This window comes from Medicago sativa, chromosome 1 (assembly GCF_051527215.1).
Source record: "Medicago sativa cultivar Bolivia chromosome 1, Bolivia_mono, whole genome shotgun sequence".
NCBI classification, from domain to species: Eukaryota; Viridiplantae; Streptophyta; class Magnoliopsida; order Fabales; family Fabaceae; genus Medicago; species Medicago sativa.
The window spans coordinates 13,936,201-13,961,604 of record NC_140749.1 but is presented as its reverse complement, the minus strand read 5'-3'; the positions used below and the strand labels follow the sequence as shown (position 1 = coordinate 13,961,604).

The following is a 25,404-nucleotide window of genomic DNA, read 5'->3' as shown; positions in this document are numbered from 1 at the left end:
TAAAACTCGGAATTTTACCCCCTCAATTTAATGTTTTTCGGAATTTTACCCCCCCTATTTTGAAACTCAGAATTTTAACCCCCCAATTTAATGTTTTTCGGAATTTTACCCCCCACCACATTTGATGTTATTATCCACCTAATTAATTATTTAAATTAAATAATTTTTAGTTACAAAAAATAAATAACTTTTTAAAAAAATAGAAAAAACTTTAAAAAATACCTTAAAATGCAGAAAAAATTCTAAAAAAATACTAGAAAATAAAGATAAAATGTAGGAATTACAATAAATGAATAATTTTTTAAAAAAAATAAAAAAACTTTAAAAAATACCTTAAAATGCAGAAAAATACTAGAAATAAAGATAAAATGTAGGAAATAAATCAGAATAAATGAAAAAAATTCCATAAAAAATACATGAAAAAACAGTATAAACGGAAAAAAAATACATGGAAAATTCCATTAAAAAAATGTAGAAAAAATTCTAAAAAAAATGTAGGAAAATTCCATGTATTTTTATTTCCGTTTATACTGTTTTCCATGTATTTTTAATGGAATTTTTTCGTTTATTCTGGTTTATTTCCTACATTTTATCTTTATTTTCTAGTATTTTTTCTGCATTTTAAGGTATTTTTTAAAGTTTTTTCGATATTTTTAAAAAATTATTTATTTATTGTAATTCTTACATTTTATCTTTATTTTCTAGTATTTTTTTAGAATTTTTTCTACATTTTTAGGTATTTTTTAAAGTTTTTTTCTATTTTTTTAAAAAGTTATTTATTTTTTGTAATTAAAAATTATTTAATTTAAATAATTAATTATATGGATAATAACATCAAATGTGGTGGGGGTAAAATTACGAAAAACATTAAATTGCAGGGGTAAAATTCCGAGTTTCAAAATAGGGGGGGTAAAATTCCGAAAAACATTAAATTGGGGGGGGGGGGGGGGGTGAAATTCCGAGTTTTAAAATAGGGGGGGTAAAATTCCGATTCAGCCAAAATAGGGGGGGCAAAATTGCACTTAAGCCAAAAATGTAAAACAACTTTGTTTAAACGATTTAATTGTTTAAAACAAAACAAAAAGTAGAGGAAACAATTTGTTAAGGCTCACGTAAAAAATAAAAATTAACCAATGAATGAAATTTAAATGTTTGCTTAAGAGTTTTTAATTTAAGAGAAGTAAAAATATAATGTTGATACAAGCGGGATGAGTTTGTAGTGGTTGGCAATGTCTCCATCACTCGTCTCGTTTCCGTATTTTGAAATTGATGAAAACTCAAACTCGATCCCGAGCAGTCGATTTAGGTTGTCCCATCAGAGTCATGCCTAGGGAAAATAAATAAAGTTGTGTAAAAAATACATAACTTGTTGTTATTTGGAGCAACTTTTGCATGGACACAACCTTAAATAAAATTTATTTGAGCACACATGTAATGCAAATGATAAAAATTAAAAGAAAAATGACATTAACTGATTTTTTTTTTTTTGTGTGTTAACCTCCAGGTCCCAAGTGAAAAGAGTTTTGATAATCCGGAGTTCGCCCTCGGAGATAAATAAAATATTGGCAAGAATTGTTCCAACCACTCATTATTATATGAAAAATTCATACAGAATCATGTTAATCATGTTATTTTGATAGATTGGAGATTGCAACTATTATTTTTATGTAGTTTGAGAGTGATTTGGATACATCAGTGATGGCAATCCAATGTAAGCCAACAAACATTGTCTCATTGATCAGAAAAACTGATTGGAATATTTCAGTTAGTTTCATAGCTTTCAAAGGGAATATTGGTCCTTTCATTTTAACTTTAGTATAAACAAGTTTCCCTATGTTGATTGATATTGACTGTAGTCGATTTTGTTTCCTTGTAGTGCTTATTTTGTTTTGACCTTGTTAATCAATAAACAAAGAAGCGATAAAAACATGATATAGGATACCAGAATTTTCTTACATAAAAACTGTGTACTATTATTTGTACTCAATTTCTCTACAGAACACAATCACCAAAGATAACTCAATAAAGGCTAGTAAATATTCACATGAATATGGATAAAAAGCTAAATACAACAAACAATTAAGCCACAATCAGCTTATTGACTTGTATGTGCTATAGAATATTTGATATAAGAATGGTGTACTCTTTACTTTCATATACACTAATTTCCTCACATAAATGGTTTATGAATTCCTTTATAATCTCTTTGACATGTCTCTTATTGTCTTGTATGTTTCTGTTAGTCTTCTTCTTTTCCCTTATCTTGCTTGCGAAGACTCGATGGTTCCTCTTGTTTGAGATGAAAATCTTCCACCAGTGGAGGCCATAACACTAAAGTGGGAATGTAACAATCTACTACATTACCATTTCCAAGAACACCACTTCTTCCTCTTCCGAAAGACCAAACTTTATATCCCTCTTGGGCAACAATAATAGTATGAGCCGCGCCACATGCAACTTGAACCGGTTCTAAAAACTTAGCCTCATAAGGATTGCTTACAATAAGCGGAGAAAGAGCATCACTAGAATATTCACCAACAACTCGCGCATCCGGATACAAACCAAGACCCTTCTCCATTCCCCACGACCAAACATCCCCGTCCGACGAAACAACACAAGTATGAAACAAACCACAGTCAACAGAAACAAGATTTACAAATTGTGGCAATTCTTGAACAAGTTCAGGAATTGATGTACTTTGTGTTGTTCCATGACCAAGTTGTCCATTTTCACCAAGACCAAATGTCCAACACACACTTTCTAATGTATCATCATTAGACCTTTTTCTATGAGTTAACAAAGCAGTGTGAAAAGCACCACATGATATTTCATAAATTGACCAATGAGAATCTTGATCAAATGTTTTTACCATTTCTGGATTTGGTCTATCGTCCGTGTCCCCTAAGCCTAATTGACCATGATTGTTGTTACCCCAAGAGTAACAAATGAGATCATCATTTTCACCATTGTATGATTCTCCAACACTAACTAGTGCTATAATGTGTTCATTTCCACATGCAACTTTTACTACTGTGTGACCATGGAAATCCCATACTGGTGTTGGAGTGAAATGGCTTCCTATTGAGAATATACCTTCTTTGCTTTGATGTGGACAGTTTCCCCACATCCATAGGGCACCAAGATTGTCAATAGATAGTGACATCATTCCTCCTGCTTTGATAGAAATTATCTGGTGGGGAGAGGAGTGAAAAAAATGAAAACACATTAGTGAGACACATAGTAGCATTTTTTTTTAGAGTCTGTTTGGATTTATGGTTAAGAGTGTCAAAACTGAATTTTGTCTGGTTAAAATCTATTTTAGTACAAATCTAGATGTTTGGATAATCTGAATTAACTAAATTTTAATTGAAAGTTGTTTTAGAGTCAAAATATTCAAACATAAATCATTTTACATTAAACTCGATTTTAACCAAGTCAATTTTACTAAATCAAGTTCATACAATATCAAGTTTGTCAAAACCTCTCCCAAACACACTTAAGTTCCATTTGGATTGATTTAGAGTTTATCTACTGGCGTAAGTACTTATGAGACTATTTGGAAGAGCATATCAAAACAACTTATGACATGTCCATAATCTCTCCAAAATAGCTTTTGAAAACAACTTATAGCTTCTATGAAAACAATTTATATCATCTTTTGTTATAGAAATATGTTATGCATAAATATTTGTGATAAGTGTACAAAGGCTTAATTAAGTTGTGTATACAAATAGAGCCCTTAATAAAAAAAAAATAGATATTTGTATCATATATACCTTTAGTTGTGCTTTCCCTTCTGCTTCTCCTAACACTAAGGTTGAAGAATCTGGGGGATGCAACTCAAGAAACTTGTTCAATAAGCAAGGAACATCAGAATAATATCCATCTGTATATTTTGGGTTGTTGTGAGCATCCTCTTCATTGATGATACCAAGTTGACCATCCATACAATAGTCAAGGAACTAGATAAACAAAATAGTATAAACTTTTAGAAAGTAAGAATGAGTAATTTCTATAATTTAATTCAACCTATAGTGACTTCAAGCATATATTAAGGATACATAAATTGTAACCCCAGCACCAAACAGATCCATCATCTGTTAAGACAAAAATTGTATGAAAAATTAGATGGTTAGGATAGCCTTCAAATTTGTCTATAGTAAAATATGCTAAAATTTATTTTGAGATATAAAAGAAAAATGTTTGGGACCTGCTAGAGCTAGACTATGATATGCACCAGCAGCAATGCCCACTATTCTGATAGATTCTTGTGATCCAAACTTGACTTGAGCCGGAAAAAGTTGGTCTTGTTCTGAACCTAAACCAAGTCTTCCTAATGTTCCTCTTCCCCAAGAATATACACGCCCATCCCCTACACACGTAATCACACGCGCCGCACATACAAAAAGCAAATTCCATTGATTCATGTAAACCTCTAATAACAAGCAAAGCTACCATTAAAAAAACTTAAATATAGTTTTACTCTCTCTATTTTGCTTCATTCACGATTTTGGTCCAATTGTTTCAAAATGAATGATCAATTGAATCGATGATTTGACACTGTCTAGGTAAACTTTCATTTCGTATCATCAATTCAGTTGCGCATAACCATTTGCCATTGGTGGAAAAAGTGTCCGACATTTTGAAAATCGTGGGAATCAAATCGTAGATTTAGACATGGAGGGACTAAAATCGTGAATAAAACAAAATAAGGCTAAAAAAATTAAAAGATGATAGAAAACAAGGCATAAGAAAAAAATATATACAACTATCTTTACAAGCTTTTTTTTTTTTTTTTTTTTTTATGAAAAAGACGATAACCAAAATAGAAAGTTGGTTACCTGTAAGAAGGAGAGTATGTGCTTCCCCTGCAGCGACGGCGGTTACTTTAAAAGGAAAGTTGCCGGAGCTCGTAACATCTTCCATTATCGTCCACCTGCTCTATTAAATTATGTACAATATGATAAGAATGTTAATCAAGGCTTGAACATACTTGACAAATACTAGTGGCTTGCCATAACCTCTATTTAATAACTTTATTATGTTCTTATTTGATACTATCCATATTTTGCGTTGAAAGTTATAGATACCACCTGCAATATTTGAAAACGACACAAGCAGCATATACAAGCAATTTAAGAGTGTGTGTATTATAAGTTTCGATTTCTTTAATACTGGCCAATGGCCATACATTTGCAGCGTTTGATAGCTATATTGACTTGGTAGTGAATAAGACATACATTATATAAAAATTGCTCTCTATTTAACACATCATTTTCTCTCTTTCTATTATATCATATACTTTTTTTTTTTAGCAAATTATATCATATACTTATCGCATCTATCGTATCACTTTCTGTATTTTTATCTCTCTCAGGTTGTTAAATGGATAATGAGTGTACGAAAATAATTTCCCTTATTAGTTAGGAGTATAAAAATGAAACGACAAAGACAATGTAACGGTGAAAAGATAAGTTAAATATATCCATAAAACAATTGACAATGTGTAAATTTAATTAATTAATTTTTATGATGATAGTTTGAGATTTTCGAACATGCTCCTATCAAGATTTAGATTTGATTTTTTTTTTTTTGTTAAGTTGGTGTTCACATCACATATTATATCGGGATGCCCTTGCTTAATTATCAAGCTAAGCTAGATTTGATTCCTCTAGAGGTTAATTTCGGAAGTTTAGTCTATACAAAGTTATGCTTTAAATTGGGTTCCAAAAGTGAACGGTAGGAGTATACACCATTCAAATATTAGTTGCCTGATTTGATATCGAGTTTTAAAAAAAATAAATCGTTTTCAATCTTAACACCTGTTGCCACATACCCATAATCTAATATTTTATTCTCTATCTTGAATATTGCTGACTACCTCTTCATAGTATTGATTGGACATATTTTAAAGTTTCATGCAGAGTTATTATCAAATTAAGAGCCATATAATCGGTAACGCAAGTACGCAACATATATAATTGTAAATTATTTGATTTAATTATGGAAAACGATCATCATAGAAATTTGGAACTTTTAAATGAATGATAAGCTAATATTCTTGTGGGCATGATGTGTTGATGTGAAATGTTTCCTACATTAGCCAAATGTGATAAGTTGCGGGGGAGGGAGATGATCAAGATAAGACCCAAAAATTAAAATGATGCTGCGTACGTATTCTATCTAAATTCTAAATTGATTTTTCAATGAACGACACTTTACGTCTCTATTTTCTATATCCGATTGTTTGTGTAATCCAATTGTTTCTAAATTACATTATTATTATTAGTATTATTATTTAAGTGAAATTAGAGTTACATCTCTTAAATAAAGTCTCCAATTAGGAAAAAATTGTGGTTTGAAGGATTAAAGTTGGTCAACCATGTACATAAATGTAAATGCCTCTTGTTACCAAAATCCTTAAAATCTCATATTGTTTGAGAATTGATGTAAATGGTAGTTTATATACAATAATTCACACTACTCAACTAAATGAGAAGTCTTTTACAAAGAACAAAATTGTGATGGCTCATACAACGACCTAAAATGGATAATACCTCGAAACGTGATGTAGCATACTTGAGAGTGGTGCACAACACCTCTTGTTGGAAGAAACAATAATTATGCTTAGGTGAACTTTTACCCAACATGTCATCCTTACACCCATCCAATTAAAACACAACACCTCATCAAAATAATAATAAAATAAAAAAATAGAAATTTCCTTGCTTACACCATTGTTGGAGAGAGAAATTAAACCTAAAGGAAATCATGGGAAGAGTGGGAGAAGATAGAAGGAAATATCTGCTTTTTTATTTTATTATTATTTTGATGAGGTGTTGTGTTTTAATTGGATGGATGTAAGGATGATATGTTGGGTGAGAGTTCACCTAAGAATTTCTCGCATGCTTAATTGTAAGTTGATAAAAACATAGTTTGAAATATTTTGGTTTGTCAATTGGAGATCAGTTGAGAATACTTTCATTTTAGAGCCATGTTCATCTTTTGGGGTGGCTAGATTTAGATTTCTATACCTGATCTAAAATCTAACTCGTCGGTATTTCTTGATTACAAGAATGATTCTAGATAGCCATCTCACGTATCTAGTTCTCCTAATATGAAGCATGCCTTAAGTAGCCTCTATATTCCAGCCTTGATATGAGACGTTAATTGAGGGTTGAATCTTTGCGGAGGTTGCTTGTAAGGCTCATATCTATCCTTAGTAGGGACTCTGTGCTCGACCAGTTCCCTTGCCAAACCGAGCATTTCATGATAATCCCATGCAAAACAGTCCCTATATTGTTTAATCAATTCTACCATTTGATTCATGTCTTCTTATGTTAGGAATCCACTAACTTTCGTTATCATATGCTCTTCAGGAGTTTCAAGGTTGACGCCATCCAGAGGTTATGTGCCTCGAAGGTCGGATGCTTCCTTTGAATTGATGGTTTGGCTAATTGATCATAAAGGTCCTCAGTCGAGGTCATTGGTGTATCGAGTTCCTAAAACATATCCCCACAGTCTTCTTCGGTTAGAATGGCATCACGCATCCTAGCCTTAACCCCTTACGTCTCTAATTAGTCCAACAGATAATGTAACTCATGCAATGAATTATTATTAATGTGTTTTTTGAGTCTAGATTCTCAGTGGTGGCTAGCCTATCGAACACTTAAGTCTTATTCAGCTGATATGGATTTACATTGCCCATCACGCTTGATTACTTTATTCCCTTTCCCAGTTGTTCTAGACTTGTGGGCTCAGAGAATGATACCATGGCCATTTTTCATGACTAGGAAAGAATCGGCATCGATGTCCATCTCAGCCATTCTCTTATTTGCTAGCTTAAATTTTCCCTCATTAATAACCTTTTGAATAGCTTTTCAAATGGCAATGCAATTAAATGTTGAGTGGTTGTTCGAGTTGCCTATGATGTCCTCAATTTACTTATACTTAATAAGATAATCAAATAATTTGTCAATCTTTTATCAAAGGCCTATAACACTCAATCTTCTAATGAACTTATGTCATTCCCTTTGGCGGACCTTAAGGCAGGGCATGTGTAACTTTTCACTTTTAGGATCTCAATCGTTAGAATGTCTACCATTGGATCAACTGACATATCATTATCATAATTTTCAATATCTATGATGGAGACTAAGTGTAGGCCTCTCCCTCGGCTAGAACACCTCTTTTGTTTCTCTTCAATGAATTTCACTATGTGTTCTTCTAGGGAAGTCAATTCTTTTGATTATGGCAAACTAACCCAACCAATTTCTCTTTTAGTTGTGGGTACATGCCATTGATGGCCAATGATGCATATTCAACGTTAGGAAGTTATCCAAAACATTTCACATCCATTTTTTTTGAACATTTAATGAAGCCAACAACTGATTCATCCATTTGTTGCTTCATATTCATTAAATAGGTTGTTGTAACCTCAAGCTCAAGGTAATAGAACTTTTCATAGAAGCATCTTCTCATGTTTGCCTAAGTTTTTACCAAGTTTGGTTGTATACAGGAATACCACGTAAATGATGTTCATGTCAACGATAAAGGGAACAAGTGAAATTTGTGGAATTTGTTTTGGTTTCCCTTGCTTCATTGCGTTGTACATTTTCCAATGAGCTCCATGGTTGATTTGCCATTTTCCCAAGAAAAGGTTGAAAAGTCAGGAGTCTTATAACCTCTACGAAAATGAATTAATTTGTTAACACACTCAGAATAAGTCTTCCTATACACATGTTCATCCATGGGGGCTTCAGTTGTATCCCAAAAAACCTCTTGATTATATCAAATATGAGGTTAAGATCTAACAACAGTGGTCCAAGATGTCTTGCCTTGGTTTCAGCTGGCTGACGCCTCACTTTTTTTGGGGGATTTTGGAAACCTTATTGAGCCTGAACCTGAGGTGGGGGTATTCCCCATGGATGATCTTGGTTTGGCTAAAAATTGTCCCTCTAAAGATCTCCTAGAACCAACAAAGTGTTATAATGGTGATATGAATTAAGAGTCCATGGTTGTTCGCCATTATATCTAACGGTTGGACTATGTGTAATTAAACTCACTAAGGCTTGTACATTTACATCTTGTCATGGCATGTATCTTGTAGGATTAGTAAATATAGGTGAATAATTTACTAATGATTGTTGAATTGGATAATATAAAATTGGATGTTGTATTCATGTTACTGGGTCGCAAGCGTATCGTCTAGCATAAGACATGTTCACCTACGTAATATTTCTTTAAGGCAAGACTCGTGGCATGCTAATTCGCCATACTTCTATAGGTGGCCTCTTTACCATATGTACATGACTAACTTGAATATTAACCTAATTGTAAGAATCATTCGTCACTAGGTGCACCCTAGGGTTAATCATGGCCAAAATACAAGGTTGAACGTTATAAGAAGCATAATGTACTTGTTGTATAGGTATCAGTTAAACCTGCTAAGATCCTGCCAAAGTAACGATCAACCAGCTTTTAGTAGTAGTGCTTGGTTGATCTTGGTTCCGTTAAAACTCTTTGTGGGCGTGTAGCTAGGTAACATACTTGCCATCATAATTGAATTGTATGGCCTTCATCTCCTTGGCTTGTTGAACCTCATTGTGAACCATTAGTTTAACAATATCAACAAGTTGTTGAGCGACTTTATACATAATGTCATGTATTCATTGCTGGTGGCTTAGAAACACTAAAAAGAGCCACATCTGTTGGCATTCTTACCAATTGTGAAGGCTCGTTTGGTCTATATGTTGGTCTAACCTTCTATTTATTGTTGATGACAGTTGACTAAAATTGCTAAGCCTTTTTCCTGATCTCAGGTGCATACACCAAACACATTCTTAACCTTGAGAATTGGATTTTTCAATGGTAAAGGTTGTATTGTCCCACTTGTTGATGGAGTAATAATTTAGTAGAGGCATCAATTGATATCCTCAATTGTCATTTCATTTTCTTCAAGGGATTAACATTGGGAAAGGAACTATATTCCTCATTTATGTGTTCCTTAACTGCTTCAGTAAAGTGGTAAGTACAATTATTTGAGTTTTTTTTTGCAACTAGACTATGAAATGCATATGAAAAGAAACATAAAGGCTGATTGATAAAGATATAAAATTGTGAACATAGATTTATGTTTGATTGATGTGTCTTGAGAATGCACATAAAAGGTAATTATAGGAAAGTTTATTTCTATTGGCCAAAATGATATGGCCTACGATGTCTAACCTCGTTCGGCTAATTTTGTGAGTAGTGTGTTGGTTTTCCTCGTTGAGGACTTCACAGTGCCTGGCATTTTGCTATCAACTTCCTTCTTCGTGGAATAATTTGTTTGCAAGGTCCTAATTGTACAACCTTCCCTCGACTGTGCTTCCTTACTCATCACTCCTTGCGGTTAATGGTACTATAAACACGGAGCATGAGTTTTAAATCTCAACGTCCATTTTTACTAAGCTTTGACTCAATCTGAGATCCTTAAGACTCATGTACTCAATCAGTAAAATTGAGAAAGAATCAGTTTTCCCAACTCGGTTTTCATAGCCTTCACCCGACCTTCCATCGATTCATATTAGTAAAAGACTTAAATCCATATGTACCATGATATATTTTTTTGGTACAATGACTACACTTATCAGTTATATGATCGTTTTGTAACTTTTATAGAAATATTTTTTTTTAAAATAATTAGCAATGATGTTATTTTAACTGATTTTCAACAAATGGGTAAGTATCCCTCAAAAAAACAAATGGGTAAGTAGACTATTTTATTTATAAATTTAGTTGTTATAACTAAATAGAATTTTTCTAATTACACCTCATATATTCCTGGCAACATCCTAAAATGACAAAATTATCCTTAAATTTTCAAAGTCCCCCATTCACTCGGAAAACTAACGCATCTTCCTTCTTTCCTCTTCCAAAACTCAATTTAAGTAGGTCATATAAACCGAGTTTGTACATACTTAAACTCAGTTTAAGTAAGTCATGTAAACTTAGTTTAAATAGGTCATGTAAACTGAGTTTGACTTAAACTCATTTTAAATAGGTCATGTAAACTGAGTTTACATGAACCTACTTAAACTGAATTTAAGTTAACCTCAACAATGTAAATTAATGTTTAACGCCACCATCAAATAATTTCGTCGTTGTACGGTGCATAAAATATCAAGTATGAACCTTCCATCAAATCACTTACTTATATGCAATCGAGTATGAATGAAATATGTTTTGATTCACTCTTTTATCTTCTATAGAGATTGATTGATCATCTATGATTGTTTGTGGGTGAAAGAGGGTGGAGTTTTAGAGTGACAATGAATAAAATTAAGGTTTTAAGATTTTTTTTATAAAAGGGCAATTTTAGTATTATTGTAAACTTTTAAGTAAATTTGGGTGTAACCAGAAATACTTGGTGTGTGAATAGAAAAACTCAACTAATTATGCTATTTTTAATGTAATTTAGTTCGCTAAAATTTTTAACCTCACTGAAAATTTATTCATGAGTTCGTCCACGAACATGATTAAAAAACATTGAATTAACATATTTCAATTTTCAATGTATATCCTCTACCTTTAAAAAAAATGTGTATATCCTTTAAAAAAAAACTTTCAAATATACTATGACAATATTTGTCAAAAGAAAAAGTGTAAATGGCAAAACCAATTCAAACGACGTGCTTTGCTAGATTTCAAATGTTACACCTAAGGCTTTGTTTGGGAGTTTGGAGGGGAGGGGAGGGTTTTGGAAAAAAGGGATGAACAAGTCGAAGAAATAGAAGACATTGGGAGGAGAGGGCATTGGAGGTTAATTTTTTACTCATAATAAAAAATCCCTCTCATTTGGGGGAACTCAAAAATTGTATTGGGAGAGGGTTTTGGGGGGTTATGGAGGGTTTATATGAATTTTTCAAATCCAATCTATGTTGTTATTATATTCTTAAAATTAAAAGTATATTAATCATAAGTATTAGTTTATCATTCTCTAAAAAACTGTTCTTTCAAAAAATTTGAATTTTTTGTCCATTTTTCTATATATTTCCAACCCCCCAAAACCCTCCCCTCCCTTCCCCTCCAAACTCCCAAACAAAACCTAACCTAATTACAACAAATGATGTCATGAATGGCATCAAAGTAGCTTCAAGCTCAAATTCCTTTCGAAGGCTTTGAATTGAATTTCAATTAAAAGTTCAAATATTAAAAATAAAAAAATTCAACTCATTTGAAAATTTAAAACCACTTATTTCATTTTTTTTGCGGCAGGATTTTTTTTCTTCTTTTCCTCTTGTTATTATTACGTAACAATATTTTAAAAAAGCAATAATATTGGATATGAAAAATTTATACAAGAACCGGAAGAATGCATAAAAATAGAGAGACTTGACTAATTAGATTTTGGATGATCATACATGGAGTTTTGGTTGATTATTATTATTATATTATACTGTCACATATGACTTTTCTTGTGTTTCTTTTGAATAATCCATCACAATAATAAACAATAATATCTTTTTTTTTAAATATTTAAATAAATCTTAAATTCATCTTTAACAAAACATGTGCAATTTAGAAAAAGAAAAACTGAAAAAATGAGTCAGTTTTGTAGTAATCTAATTTAAGTGTATGAAGTCCCCTTCAAGCGGTAGTAAATAAACAAACCTCTTCTCCTTTACTCTCTCTCAAGCCTTTAACTAAAAACCACAACTTCATATTAGTCACCCTATACTTTCTCACTTACTCATTCTCTTCCCTTCTTGCTTCATAAATTTTAGCTTCAACTTTCCCAACACATAATAAAAAAAAAAACATCATACAATTCTTAAAACTACATTCCCTACGTAGGAATGGAAGGCACAACCAACAACATTTTCCAAACCACCTTTTCCTCCGACAACAACACTACCGACAATTTCATTGTTGAGGACCTCCTTAACCTCAACAATGACGTCGACGACGACGCTACCATCATTTCCGACACCAACCTTGACTCGGCCACAATCAACTCAACCGCCTCTTCCTCCACCGTTACCGTTGTCAATAGCGTTAGCTCGTCATCATTGTCCGGGTGCGACCCTAATGTCGTTCCTGATATTGGCTGTCAGAATTTTTCTGACAGCCATTTCTCCGGAGACCTGTGTGTTCCGGTATATTATATGTGTATATGCATTATCAATTATTATCTTTTTTTAAAAAATATATATAAAGCACGTAGACACTTCACATTTTCGTAACTCGTTTAATTTGACTTATTCTATTAGTTCCATGTAAATTTCTAACTCATACGTATAACATATAACATCACATTGCATTTGAAGATTTTGAACCCTTTTTTGCCAATAATTTCAGGAGAAAAAACAACTAGCTAGGCTAAATACAACAGAATGGGGCACATTTCACGGTTCGAAAACTAAATTTTATTGCAACATTTGTTTCAATTATTACCAAATTATTGAGTATCACAAAATAGTACACGTGAAAGCATTAGTACGACTATATGAACATAAAATGTGCATGCTTGATTAGTTATGTACAATGTAATATTATTATTACTACGTAGCAAATAATGTTTCAAGAGCATATATAGAGGAATAATTATTGTTTGTGTTGAAATTTGAAATAGGAGGATGATTTAGCGGCCCTGGACTGGATTTCCCATATTGATGAGGAATCGTTTTCAAGCGAGGATCTTCAAAAGATGCAACTGATATCGGGCATGAAGGTGCGAAACCAGGATGAAGAACCCCGTGAGCTTTCCCAACCCAACCGAAACAGTCCTATATTCAACAAGGAAGTTTTGGTTCCAGCTAAGGCCCGTAGCAAGAGGACTCGTGGGCCCCCTTGTGACTGGAGCTCACGTCTTCTTGTTTTGTCTCAAACAACACCGTCTTCTTCTGAGTCAGAACTCCTTATTCCCACCCCCACCTTACCTACCGTCACTGTTCCAAGGAAGCAGGCAAAGACTGCTCCAAGAAGAAAGGACAGTGACGGAGGGTCAGGTGGAGATGGTCGGAGGTGTCTGCATTGTATGACAGACAAGACACCACAATGGCGAACCGGGCCTAATGGCCCGAAAACATTATGCAACGCTTGTGGTGTAAGATACAAGTCGGGTCGATTGGTGCCTGAATACAGGCCTGCAGCTAGCCCTACATTTGTGCTGACCAAACACTCCAACTCGCATCGTAAAGTGTTGGAGCTACGGAGGCAGAAGGAAATGTTGCGGGCACACCAACACCAACAAAACCAGATTTTACAACATCAGAGTATGATGTTTGATATGTCCAACAATGATGATTACTTGATTCACCAACATATGGGACCTGATTTTAGGCAGATGATGTAGTAGGTGCTAGTTTAGAACATCTATGGTGGAGCCTCACGGTTAATTAATTTTGTAGTAGAGTTATACAACTTTTTATATTTGATTTCCATCATAAAATTTTGTTAGCGATTATACATTTTTTCTTAACTTGAAATTTTAGTGTTTTTCTCAATCTTTTCCTTTTTTATAGTAATATTTATGTTTTTTCTTCAAGTCATTTGTATCATTTTTTTAAGATATTGTCCGCTTGAAGTTGTGAGAGAGCCATTACAATTTTGTCTTAATTAAAAGGTGAATATTTGGTGGAGGACATGTGGTAAACTCAAATGGTTAATGGTTGGATGAGTTATGTGCTAAAAGAAAAACTCAAAGGCTTCAAAGGTTGCTTCAAAGAGTGGAACAAAGAGGAGTATGGAGGGTTGGAGAATAGGGTGTTGTGGCTAGTTGATGAAATTAAATTAAAGAGTTGGATGTCAAAGGAGATGTTCTAAATCTTTCTTTGATGGAGGTGGAAGCTAGAAGAGGTAAATTTTGTGAGTTGTAGAAACTTGTAAAGAAACTCGTCTTACTCAAAGATCTAGAGCTAGATGACTTCGGGAAGGTGATGTTAATTCAATATATTTTCATGGTCGTGTCAAGGTTTGATCAAAGAGAAATTCTATTAGGGCCTTGAAAGTTGAGGAATGTGGGTTCAGTGTGACATGGACTAATTTAGTAAACATGTCTCTAATTCTAGTAGGGAGAGCCTAAGTTGGATGTAGTGCCTTTCCTGCAATTATCCGAGGTTCGAAATACTAGGTTGATAGCACCATTTTCCTTAGCGGAAATTATCAAGGATAATGATTGTAATAAAATACGGGTTCAGATGGTTTTAATTTTTCTTTCATAAAGGAGTATTGATATTTGTTTAAAGATAAGATAAATATTATGTTTGATTAATTCCATGTTAATGAATGTATCCCAAAGAGCTTGTTGCCTTATTTTGTGACTTTGTCTCTCAAGGTTAGGTCCCTTTTTGAATTCACGGATTTTAGGCCGATTTCGTTATTAAGTTGCTTATACAAAATTATATGGCGAAAGTGTTGGTCGGAAGGTTATCAATAGCTATGAGTAGTTTGATTTTGTCTACACAATTTGCATTCCTAAAAGGGCACAATTTAGTTGTAGTAAATGAGGTGTTGGATTTGGCTAAAAAAATCGGGAGGAGGTGTTTGGTTCTCAATGTAGATTTTGAAAAGCTCTTTGATTCGGTGAATTGGGGTATTTTAGAATATATGTTGAGGAGATTCGGGTTCAATAATAAGTGGATTGGTTGGACGAAAGCTTGTGTTTATGGAGGTAACATGTCAATTTCGGTTAATGAAAGTCTAACATAGAAGATTAGCATCCAAAGATGTCTAAAGCAAGGGGGCCATTTGGCTTTGTTTTTGTTCCTATTGGTTGCAGAAAGTTTTGGGGGTTTGATGAATACAATTTCCTCAAAATTATTGATGGGGTTTAGAGTGAAAAATGACCATACGAAAATTTCACATCTTCAATATACAGATGAAATTTTTTGTGTTAGGGAAGCTTCAGTGGATAGTCTTTGGACTTTGAAGGTGATTCTTAGAGGTTTTGAGATGGTAAAGCATCTGAAGGTAAATTTTCGGAAAAGTTGTCCAATGGGCGTGATTCGTGAATGTGGAGAGTCTGTTTATAGATATGACTTGTAATTTTTTTAATTGTAGTCAAGGAACCTTTTCTTTTAACTATTTGGGGCTAACATTGGGGGTGAATATGAGAAAAGTCACTATTTGGGAGCCGATGTGCGAAAATCTTACAAGGAGGTTGAATTATTGGGGAAACAAATATTGGGGGTCGAAGTGTTCTTATTAATTTGGTGCCAATATTTTATCTTTCTCATATGTAAATTCCGGTTAGAGTTTGAAGAAATATTCGAATTCAAAGGGAGTTTCCTTGAGATTGAGTGAGTGGTGAGGGGTTCTTATTGTCAGATCTCTTTCAAAGATTAAGTGCTAATCTCAAGCTTTGTTAGGAAATGCTGCAATCTAACCTTCCATGGGCTCAGTTTGTAAGGAACATAGTTCTGAAACACAATGCTCCTATTACCTATCACATTTCATCTTCTATTTGGAGTAGCATAAAACATAAATAACATGAAGTCGGGCTCAACTCATCTTGGCTGCTTGGAAATGGTAATGATATCAATTTTGGATTGATTCTTGGTGTGGCTCTCCTTTAGCTTCAGCTCTTAATATTCCAAATGACTTGCATTCCTCTCTAAAAGCATCAGTTAGTCAGTTCATCATTAATTCTGCTTGGAACATTCCTCCAAACCTATTACAAATCTTCCCAAATTTACAAAGCTTTATTGATGATATAGTTATTCCAGTCAATGATAGAGATGATCAATATATCTGGAACCATTCTCATGATGGAGGTTTGACCTTCAAGGAAGCATATCAATTTCATTGCAATGCTGGTCAGAACTTAGCTTGGGCCAAATGCATATGGAATATTGTCGTTCCACCTTCAAAGTCAACAATGGTGTGGAGAAGTTTACACAACAAAATCCCTATTGATGAGAATATCTTTTTAAGGGGATGCAATCTACCTTCAATGTGCAGTTTATGTGGAAAATCTCAAGAAACAACTTCTCACTTATTTTTGGATTGTTCTTTTGCTGGTTCTATTTGGCACTGGTTCAGTTGCATCATCAATTTGCAGTGTACTTTCTTTTCCTTACAAGAAGCAATTCAACTCAGTCAGAGAAATTGGTCCCCTCTTTGCAAAATTGTCATAGTAGCAGCAATCGTTAACATCATAAAAACTATCTGGTTCTGCAGAAATCAATTGAGATTCAATGAGAAAAGGATTAGATACAGATCAGCTATCAATATGATAATCTCATGTACAACTATGACATGTAATAATTCCAATTGTGTTGCAAACTCATCTATCTCAGACTTTGTTCTTCTCAAAGCTTTCTTAGTTAAGTTGAATGTTGGTAATGCTCCTAGAATTAAAGAAATCATGCGGCAGCCACCAGTTTTTAATTGGATAAATTGCAATATAGATGGAGCCTCGGTGGGGAATCCAGGTCCATCATCTTGTGGGGGATTTATAGAAATAACAAAGCTGAATTTCTTGGAGCATTTGCCTATAATTTGGGTAATACAAACGCTTTAGTTGCAGAATTACATGGTGCACTGTTTGCTATTGAGCTGGCTTATAAAAGAGGGTGGAATCATATTTGGCTTGAAACTGATTCCATGTTAGTGACGTTGGCATTTAAATCAAGAACCATTGTTCCTTGGCATCTCAAAAACATTGGTTGCAGAAAGTTTTGGGGGTTTGATGAATACAATTTCCTCAAAATTATTGATGGGGTTTAGAGTGAAAAATGACCATACGAAAATTTCACATCTTCAATATACAGATGAAATTTTTTGTGTTAGGGAAGCTTCAGTGGATAGTCTTTGGACTTTGAAGGTGATTCTTAGAGGTTTTGAGATGGTAAAGCATCTGAAGGTAAATTTTCGGAAAAGTTGTCCAATGGGCGTGATTCGTGAATGTGGAGAGTCTGTTTATAGATATGACTTGTAATTTTTTTAATTGTAGTCAAGGAACCTTTTCTTTTAACTATTTGGGGCTAACATTGGGGGTGAATATGAGAAAAGTCACTATTTGGGAGCCGATGTGCGAAAATCTTACAAGGAGGTTGAATTATTGGGGAAACAAATATTGGGGGTCGAAGTGTTCTTATTAATTTGGTGCCAATATTTTATCTTTCTCATATGTAAATTCCGGTTAGAGTTTGAAGAAATATTCGAATTCAAAGGGAGTTTCCTTGAGATTGAGTGAGTGGTGAGGGGTTCTTATTGTCAGATCTCTTTCAAAGATTAAGTGCTAATCTCAAGCTTTGTTAGGAAATGCTGCAATCTAACCTTCCATGGGCTCAGTTTGTAAGGAACATAGTTCTGAAACACAATGCTCCTATTACCTATCACATTTCATCTTCTATTTGGAGTAGCATAAAACATAAATAACATGAAGTCGGGCTCAACTCATCTTGGCTGCTTGGAAATGGTAATGATATCAATTTTGGATTGATTCTTGGTGTGGCTCTCCTTTAGCTTCAGCTCTTAATATTCCAAATGACTTGCATTCCTCTCTAAAAGCATCAGTTAGTCAGTTCATCATTAATTCTGCTTGGAACATTCCTCCAAACCTATTACAAATCTTCCCAAATTTACAAAGCTTTATTGATGATATAGTTATTCCTGTCAATGATAGAGATGATCAATATATCTGGAACCATTCTCATGATGGAGGTTTGACCTTCAAGGAAGCATATCAATTTCATTGCAATGCTGGTCAGAACTTAGCTTGGGCCAAATGCATATGGAATATTGTAATTCCACCTTCAAAGTCAACAATGGTGTGGAGAAGTTTACGGGTAGCACTTTGGTGCCATTAATGGCACCGTGCCATTAAATCTGGGCCATACAAACACATTGTCATTGCATCTGGGCCACACAACACATCTATTTTGGTGCCATTAATGGTCCAGATTTAATGGCACGGTGCCATTAATGGCACCAAAGTGCTGCCCGAAGTTTACACAACAAAATCCCTATTGATGACAATATCTTTTTAAGAGGATGCAATCTACCTTCAATGTGCAGTTTATGTGGAAAAGCTCAAGAAACAACTTCTCACTTATTTTTGGATTGTTCTTTTGCTGGTTCTATTTGGCACTGGTTCAGTTGCATCATCAATTTGCAGTGTACTTTCTTTTCCTTACAAGAAGCAATTCAACTCAGTCAGAGAAATTGGTCCCCTCTTTGCAAAATTGTCATAGTAGCAGCAATCGTTAACATCATAAACACTATCTGGTTCTGCAGAAATCAATTGAGATTCAATGAGAAAAGGATTAGATACAGATCAGCTATCAATATGATAATCTCATGTACAACTATGACATGTAATAATTCCAATTGTGTTGCAAACTCATCTATCTCAGACTTTGTTCTTCTCAAAGCTTTCTTAGTTAAGTTGAATGTTGGTAATGCTCCTAGAATTAAAGAAATCATGCGGCAGCCACCAGTTTTTAATTGGATAAATTGCAATATAGATGGAGCCTCGGTGGGGAATCCAGGTCCATCATCTTGTGGGGGATTTATAGAAATAACAAAGCTGAATTTCTTGGAGCATTTGCCTATAATTTGGGTAATACAAACGCTTTAGTTGCAGAATTACATGGTGCAATGTTTGCTATTGAGCTGGCTTATAAAAGAGGGTGGAATCATATTTGGCTTGAAACTGATTCCATGTTAGTGACGTTGGCATTTAAATCAAGAACCATTGTTCCTTGGCATCTCAAAAACATGGTGGGAAAATTGCATGCACTTAACAACAAGAATTTCATTTTTTGTTACTCGTGTTTATAGGGAAGGAAATCATTGTGCTGACCAATTAGCTAATGTAGGCCTAAGTCTGAATACTTCCTTTTGGTGGGATCATGTACCTCATCAAATTAGGGAAGATTTTGCTACAAATAGATTAGGCTTGCCTTACTTTAGATTTTGTTAGTTTCTTGAGGGTTTTGGTTGTTTGTCCCCCCTCTCTCTTGTATCTTTTTTGAGTTTATATAATATATTTAGGGGCTTGCTTCTTTGGCAAGCTTCCTTTGTATAAAAAAATAAAATATATTATGAAAAAAATTTAAAATTGTAGAAAATAAAGAAGAAGGAAATGAAAAAAAATATATTAAAATTGTAGAAAATAAAGAAGAAGGAAATGGATGCATACTAGATTTAGAATTATAATTTGCTTATTTTTTAATTTTTTTGGCTTAATTTGTTATATGCCTAACTTATCAAAGTTGCATAATTGTAGAAAATAAAGAAACAATTGGAGAAAAATTGTATATATATGTGTGTGCGCGCGCGCGGCTAAGTGAGAGGGGATCTCATATTTAGCGGGAGTCCTAGGATACTTGCCAAAAAATAGTACTACCTTATTATCATAAATGTGGTGTAAAATAGTATTTGTATATTCCTTTTTAATATAATGTTGCATGCATATATTTTTATATTAATTTGTAAGCTAATGACAAATTAGTTCAAAAGAAAATTAGTTGTACACGAGTTATTATATCATCATTGTCTCTTCGATGTTCATTTTTTTGTGCAAATTCATTTTTGTTTTAGTGTTATCTATATTAATTTTGAACTATTATAAAAATAAAAATAAATCAACAGACAAACTAAAGATATAGAGAGCATTATTGAAGACTCAATAATCATTTATTTAGTTTTCCATGACAATAACATGGTTGACTACAGAGATAATATTTGCACAATGATGGGACTCCTGACATTGTGGATTCCATCTGACCAAACAAGTGATGTGGAAAACACAGTTTGATTTGATTTTACTCTTCCAACAACAATAATAACAAATGATTGTTTCTCATATAATGATTTGAAAGAGAGAAATTTCGGTTCCACCCTAATCTTGATTTTTGGATCATGATGGTTGAGAGTAGCTTTGTAGGTTGAGTTAGGAAAGCCAACATTTGTGACCGTTCTATGAACCTTTACATTGAAATGCTCATGTACAGGAATAACCATTGCTGGATAGTTTATATCTTTCACCAATGATCTTTCAGGATATCCATGGCAACTTGAATTATCTCCACTAATCTGTTTAATTTTGTCAGCACCATAACCATAATTACAAAGCATTTTCACATAATCTTGCTTAGTGATGTCATAAACAAGTCCAGGGTGAACGGCTTGTTGTGGATTGATATTACCAGATCCATAAGCAAATTCATCGGCCAAATCAGCATAAGTACCTTTCATTGTTATAGCAGTTGTCATGATAGCGGATTTTATAGCTGCAGGTGACCAATCTGGATGAAATGATTTCACATATGCAGCAACTCCAGCAGCATGAGGGCATGCCATAGAGGTTCCAGATAATATGTTGTATTTAAACCTTCTATTATCGTTTATATCCGATGAGGGTGACGCTAAAGGTGAATATGCAGCCAAGATTTCCGTTCCTGGGGCACTTATATCTGGTTTCATAATTTCTGGAACAAAACGATTTGGGCCACGCGAAGAGAAAGTGACAACTTTAGGAGCTTTGAAGTCATGGAAGATCTCACTCTTTAAGATTTCGGCTATAGGGTATTTGGTGGAATTTGTGTAGTGTTGAACACGAACAAAGTTTTTTGATTCCAAAGTAAGTGTAGGCTTCTTAGTGACAAATGCAGTTTCAAAACCAAGGTATGAAACATTAAGGATTGAACCAATTGCACTACTCACTGAAGCCAATTTTTGACCTGACCGCGATCCACATAAAACAAGTTTACCCTTCACCCTCTTTTTGTCTGTAGAATTACACTTTTCTGGGGAAAATGTAATTCCATCAGCAGAGCAAGCATGAGCATTACACGTAACTATTGGAAATTTGGTGCCATTTGATGGTGTTATATTGATTGACTTACCAATATATGTCTTTCCATTTCCAAGAATGAGCTTAGCAATGAATTGTCGATCTATGGTAGTTCCAGCAACACTAAACAACCACGGTGATACACTACAAACACTACTTGGGATAGGGCCAAAATTTCCTACACCCTGCACTGTGAGTATTCCCTTCTCCATGGAATGAAAAGAACCAATAGCAATAGGGTCAATCAAAAAATCAAAAGAACTAGGGGCACAAATAGAGATAGTAATGACATCAACTCCATCAGCAATGGCATCATCAAATGCAGCCAATATACCAACACCACTACATAAACCTGATTTGTCACAAACTTTGTATGCAGCAATCCTTGAAGATGGAACTCCACCTCTTGCAATGCCTTTTGCATGACCATAAAAGCTCACACCTTTCACCTCACGTCCACCTACTATCGATGATGTATGGGTTCCATGACCCAATTCATCTCTTGCACTCACATCTCCACTGCCGTAAAATCGTGCTCCGATGATCTTCTTGTTGCAATTGAAGTCACTACCGCCAGCACAAACTCCCCTCCACTTTTTTGGGATTGGACCAAGACCTAGTCAATTATAAAAAATAATAATTGAATTAATAAGCTCATTGTGTGTGTGTGTGTGTGTGTGTTAAGAAGCTAAACTATCTCACAAAATTGACACCGGGGAGAGTCAAACCTGAGACCTTGAGAGGAGCACACTTCAAGGTCTCAAGCCAACGTCATCAGACCAACCCAAGTGTGTTCTCATCATATATAGTTAGTTATTACAATCTTCCAATTATATTATAGTGTCTTCCTATGATATAAACAATAATATTTTTCCATGTCCTGAGATACTCATGATAAACAACATTATTAATTAATCTATGAAAAGAAAAAATTAACTAGATATAATAATCACAAATTATTCTAAGTAATTAAATATGTACAATTTTAAGCAGGGTGAAATTTCGTACATATGATAATTATTAAGAAATAAACAATTGATGATAATTATAACATATAAGATTTAGTGATTATGATTATGAATATATATACCTTTATCATTGAAACTTTTAGATTCTGACCATATTCCACTATCAATGACTCCAATCACCAAATCACTCTCAATAGTTTGATATTTTTTGAATGAGTGAGGAAGTCCAACGAAGTCCCACGACCTTGTGGTTTGAAGGTGAAAGTCTTGGTTTGGAAAAACTGAGACCACACCTCTCATTCGAACAAGTTTTTCCCTTTCTTGATCATTGAGTATGGCAGCAAAACCATTGAAACTCCTCTTGTAACTTCGAACTAAGCGATTTTCTATGTCATTATCATCCATAACATGTTGCAACAAGTTGATATGGTGAGAGGTTGGGGAATATGATACTACCTTAGGAAGTGAGCCCATGTACACGATGTAAAGTTTACTACTTTCATCGCCACTTTCAATAGCATCACACACCAGGGTAATTAATGATGTGAAAACTAAAGGCACAAAGATTGATAAAACAACAATATGATTTGCCATATTTGAAATGGGGAATACTCAACACAAATCCAAACAATGTATTTATACACATAAGAAAATCACATTAATGGAAATATTTTTAATTGATAAGAAAAAATTAATTAGTATATGACAATTGAATAAAAAAAATTACTCCCTCCATTTCATAATAAGTAACCCATTTTGTAACGCAAAATAATTGACCCTTTCAATTTTCAATACAAGATTGAATTTTTTTCAAGTGTGTTCTCTAATTAATATTGCTTTTATTACTCTCAATTCAATATTTTCTCATTTACATTTATGATAATAAAGAATGTACAAATACTTTTTTGGCAAAAAAAATACACAAAAATGTGATTAGGGTAATTTATTAAAAGTGTCGTTATCTTTCTTTCATTTATACACTTTTTTTAATTTCTTTTAAATGTTCAAATGATCACATAATAACGGATGGAAGGAGTTTATTTTAATGAGAAATGTTAAAATCATTCTCCTTTCAACAAATACTCTATCACTCATTATTTTATTAGATGAAAATTATGTTAGTCCCACCATATTATGTGGACCCATTTGTAAAGTGTTGGATCCACATCGGTAACTTCTCATCTACTCATGTTTGTAGTTTAGGAACCTATTCCAGCATCTAAGGCTTTTTTTCTTCTTATCTCATCATGGCATCACACTACCTTTATTCATTTCTAGAGTCCCACTTGCAACCTTTTCTACTAGTTGTGGTTGTTCTCATAGCCGTTCAATCTTTTCCATTTGCTCATCATGGCATCATGCTACCTTTATTCCATTCGACAACTTTTTCATCTTCTCATCACACTGCCTTTATTTGTGCTCACGCTTTTTTATACCTTTCTTGTGCACCACTTTCAACTTTTTTATGGGGCGGTGGTTTTTGAGCTATAAATAAAGCTTTGGCCCCACAATGAAAACTTTTCACATGCGTGCACATGTAGTTTAATCAAGTATTCTCAGCATCCACGGCTTTTTCCCTCTTCTATATGACATCATGCTACCTTAATCCATTCAAATTCCCCACTGTCAACCTTATCTTTAGGGAGGTGGTTTCTCGAGAAACTTCCAACCTTTTCCCTCTTCTCATCATGGACATCATGCTATATGTATTCCTTTTTATGGCATCACGCTACCTTTATTCCTTTCTACGATTTTTCCCTCTTCTTATCATGGTACCTTTATTTGTGTTCCTTGTTTTTATATTCTTTCTTGTGCCCCACTTTTATCCTTTTATTCACTTTTACACAAGAAAAAAAACTCATACTTGATGAGTCATAATTTAGTCTATTTTAATGCATTATTTAGTTTAGTTTTATTTAGATTTGATTTTATTTTATTGCAAATTTATTTCCTTTTTGAATCTTTTACTTTAAATTGCATTTTATTTTATTTCAGGAATGAATATATGGTGGAAGGTGTCTTGGAGCAAAAGAAAGAGGACTGGAGCAAATACAGTGCAGAAATACGAAGATACAGAGAAAAAAATATGTCTCCACAAAGTCAGAAGCTTGGCACGGCCCGTGCCAACATGTGGCACGACCGTGCCACCCTCCAGATGCTCTTTTGCTGCTTTTCTTCAAACCCAAGTTACTCTGTTGTAGTTTTACTGATTAGCCCTTATAGTTGCTTAGATTTTAAGTCAATTGTAAAGCTATAAATAGAGTAGCACTCCATCATAAACATTCACCTTTTCTCAAAATATTTTAGTAACAATTATTTTAATAAAGTTCTTTTCTTTACTTTCTTTCTCGCAATTTATTTTATTGTTTTCTCTCTTCTTCCCCTATGTCTATGATGAACATGAGTGAGTAGACTTCTTTGTCTTGGGATTATTGGATAAGTCTAATGACGTAGTCCTAATCGAACCAATGCTTTAACCTTAATTTCATGTAACTTTAATTTCTAATCTAAATTCACCACTTTAACATGAATTAACCATTATTAAACTGTAGAAGCGAAAGTGGAGGGTTTGATAATTGTTAATCCATCATCTCAAACATCAATTCATAATGCGAAAGCAGAGCTTTGATGTTGGAACAAGTGAATTTA

General features: G+C 33.8%; 3 protein-coding genes and 1 long non-coding RNA gene across 5 annotated transcripts; 2 read left to right on the top strand and 2 right to left on the bottom strand.

Moving 5' to 3' along the window:
* Positions 1 to 1,947: 1,947 nt before the first annotated feature.
* Positions 1,948 to 4,998, bottom strand: LOC146952906 (ultraviolet-B receptor UVR8-like). 2 transcript variants are annotated; one of them, XM_085706977.1, is made up of 5 exons: positions 4,842 to 4,998; positions 4,211 to 4,435; positions 4,062 to 4,097; positions 3,777 to 3,943; positions 1,948 to 3,190 (listed from the first exon to the last, which is right to left on the bottom strand). In XM_085706977.1, the coding sequence occupies exons 1-5, from the start codon at positions 4,924 to 4,926 to the stop codon at positions 2,240 to 2,242; spliced, it is 1,464 nt and encodes a 487-aa protein (XP_085563103.1). In that variant the 5' UTR covers positions 4,927 to 4,998; the 3' UTR covers positions 1,948 to 2,239. The 2 variants fall into 2 exon arrangements, with proteins under 2 accessions (XP_085563103.1, XP_085563107.1); XM_085706981.1 differs by having other exon boundaries at positions 4,211 to 4,372.
* A 1,008-nt stretch (positions 4,999 to 6,006) lies between these two features.
* Positions 6,007 to 7,638, top strand: LOC146952905 (uncharacterized). Its single transcript, XR_015007935.1, has 2 exons — positions 6,007 to 6,170; positions 7,380 to 7,638. It is a non-coding gene; the product is annotated as an uncharacterized LOC146952905 (long non-coding RNA).
* A 5,043-nt stretch (positions 7,639 to 12,681) lies between these two features.
* Positions 12,682 to 14,489, top strand: LOC146952904 (GATA transcription factor 12-like). Its single transcript, XM_085706969.1, has 2 exons — positions 12,682 to 13,139; positions 13,616 to 14,489. Exons 1-2 carry the CDS (start codon positions 12,840 to 12,842, stop codon positions 14,336 to 14,338), a joined length of 1,023 nt encoding a protein of 340 aa, XP_085563095.1. The 5' UTR covers positions 12,682 to 12,839; the 3' UTR covers positions 14,339 to 14,489.
* A 6,117-nt stretch (positions 14,490 to 20,606) lies between these two features.
* LOC146952903 (subtilisin-like protease SBT4.3) lies at positions 20,607 to 23,444 on the bottom strand. The gene is made up of 2 exons (XM_085743126.1): positions 22,878 to 23,444; positions 20,607 to 22,403 (listed from the first exon to the last, which is right to left on the bottom strand). Exons 1-2 carry the CDS (start codon positions 23,347 to 23,349, stop codon positions 20,662 to 20,664), a joined length of 2,214 nt encoding a protein of 737 aa, XP_085599252.1. The 5' UTR covers positions 23,350 to 23,444; the 3' UTR covers positions 20,607 to 20,661.
* Between the last annotated feature and the right edge of the window lie 1,960 nt (positions 23,445 to 25,404).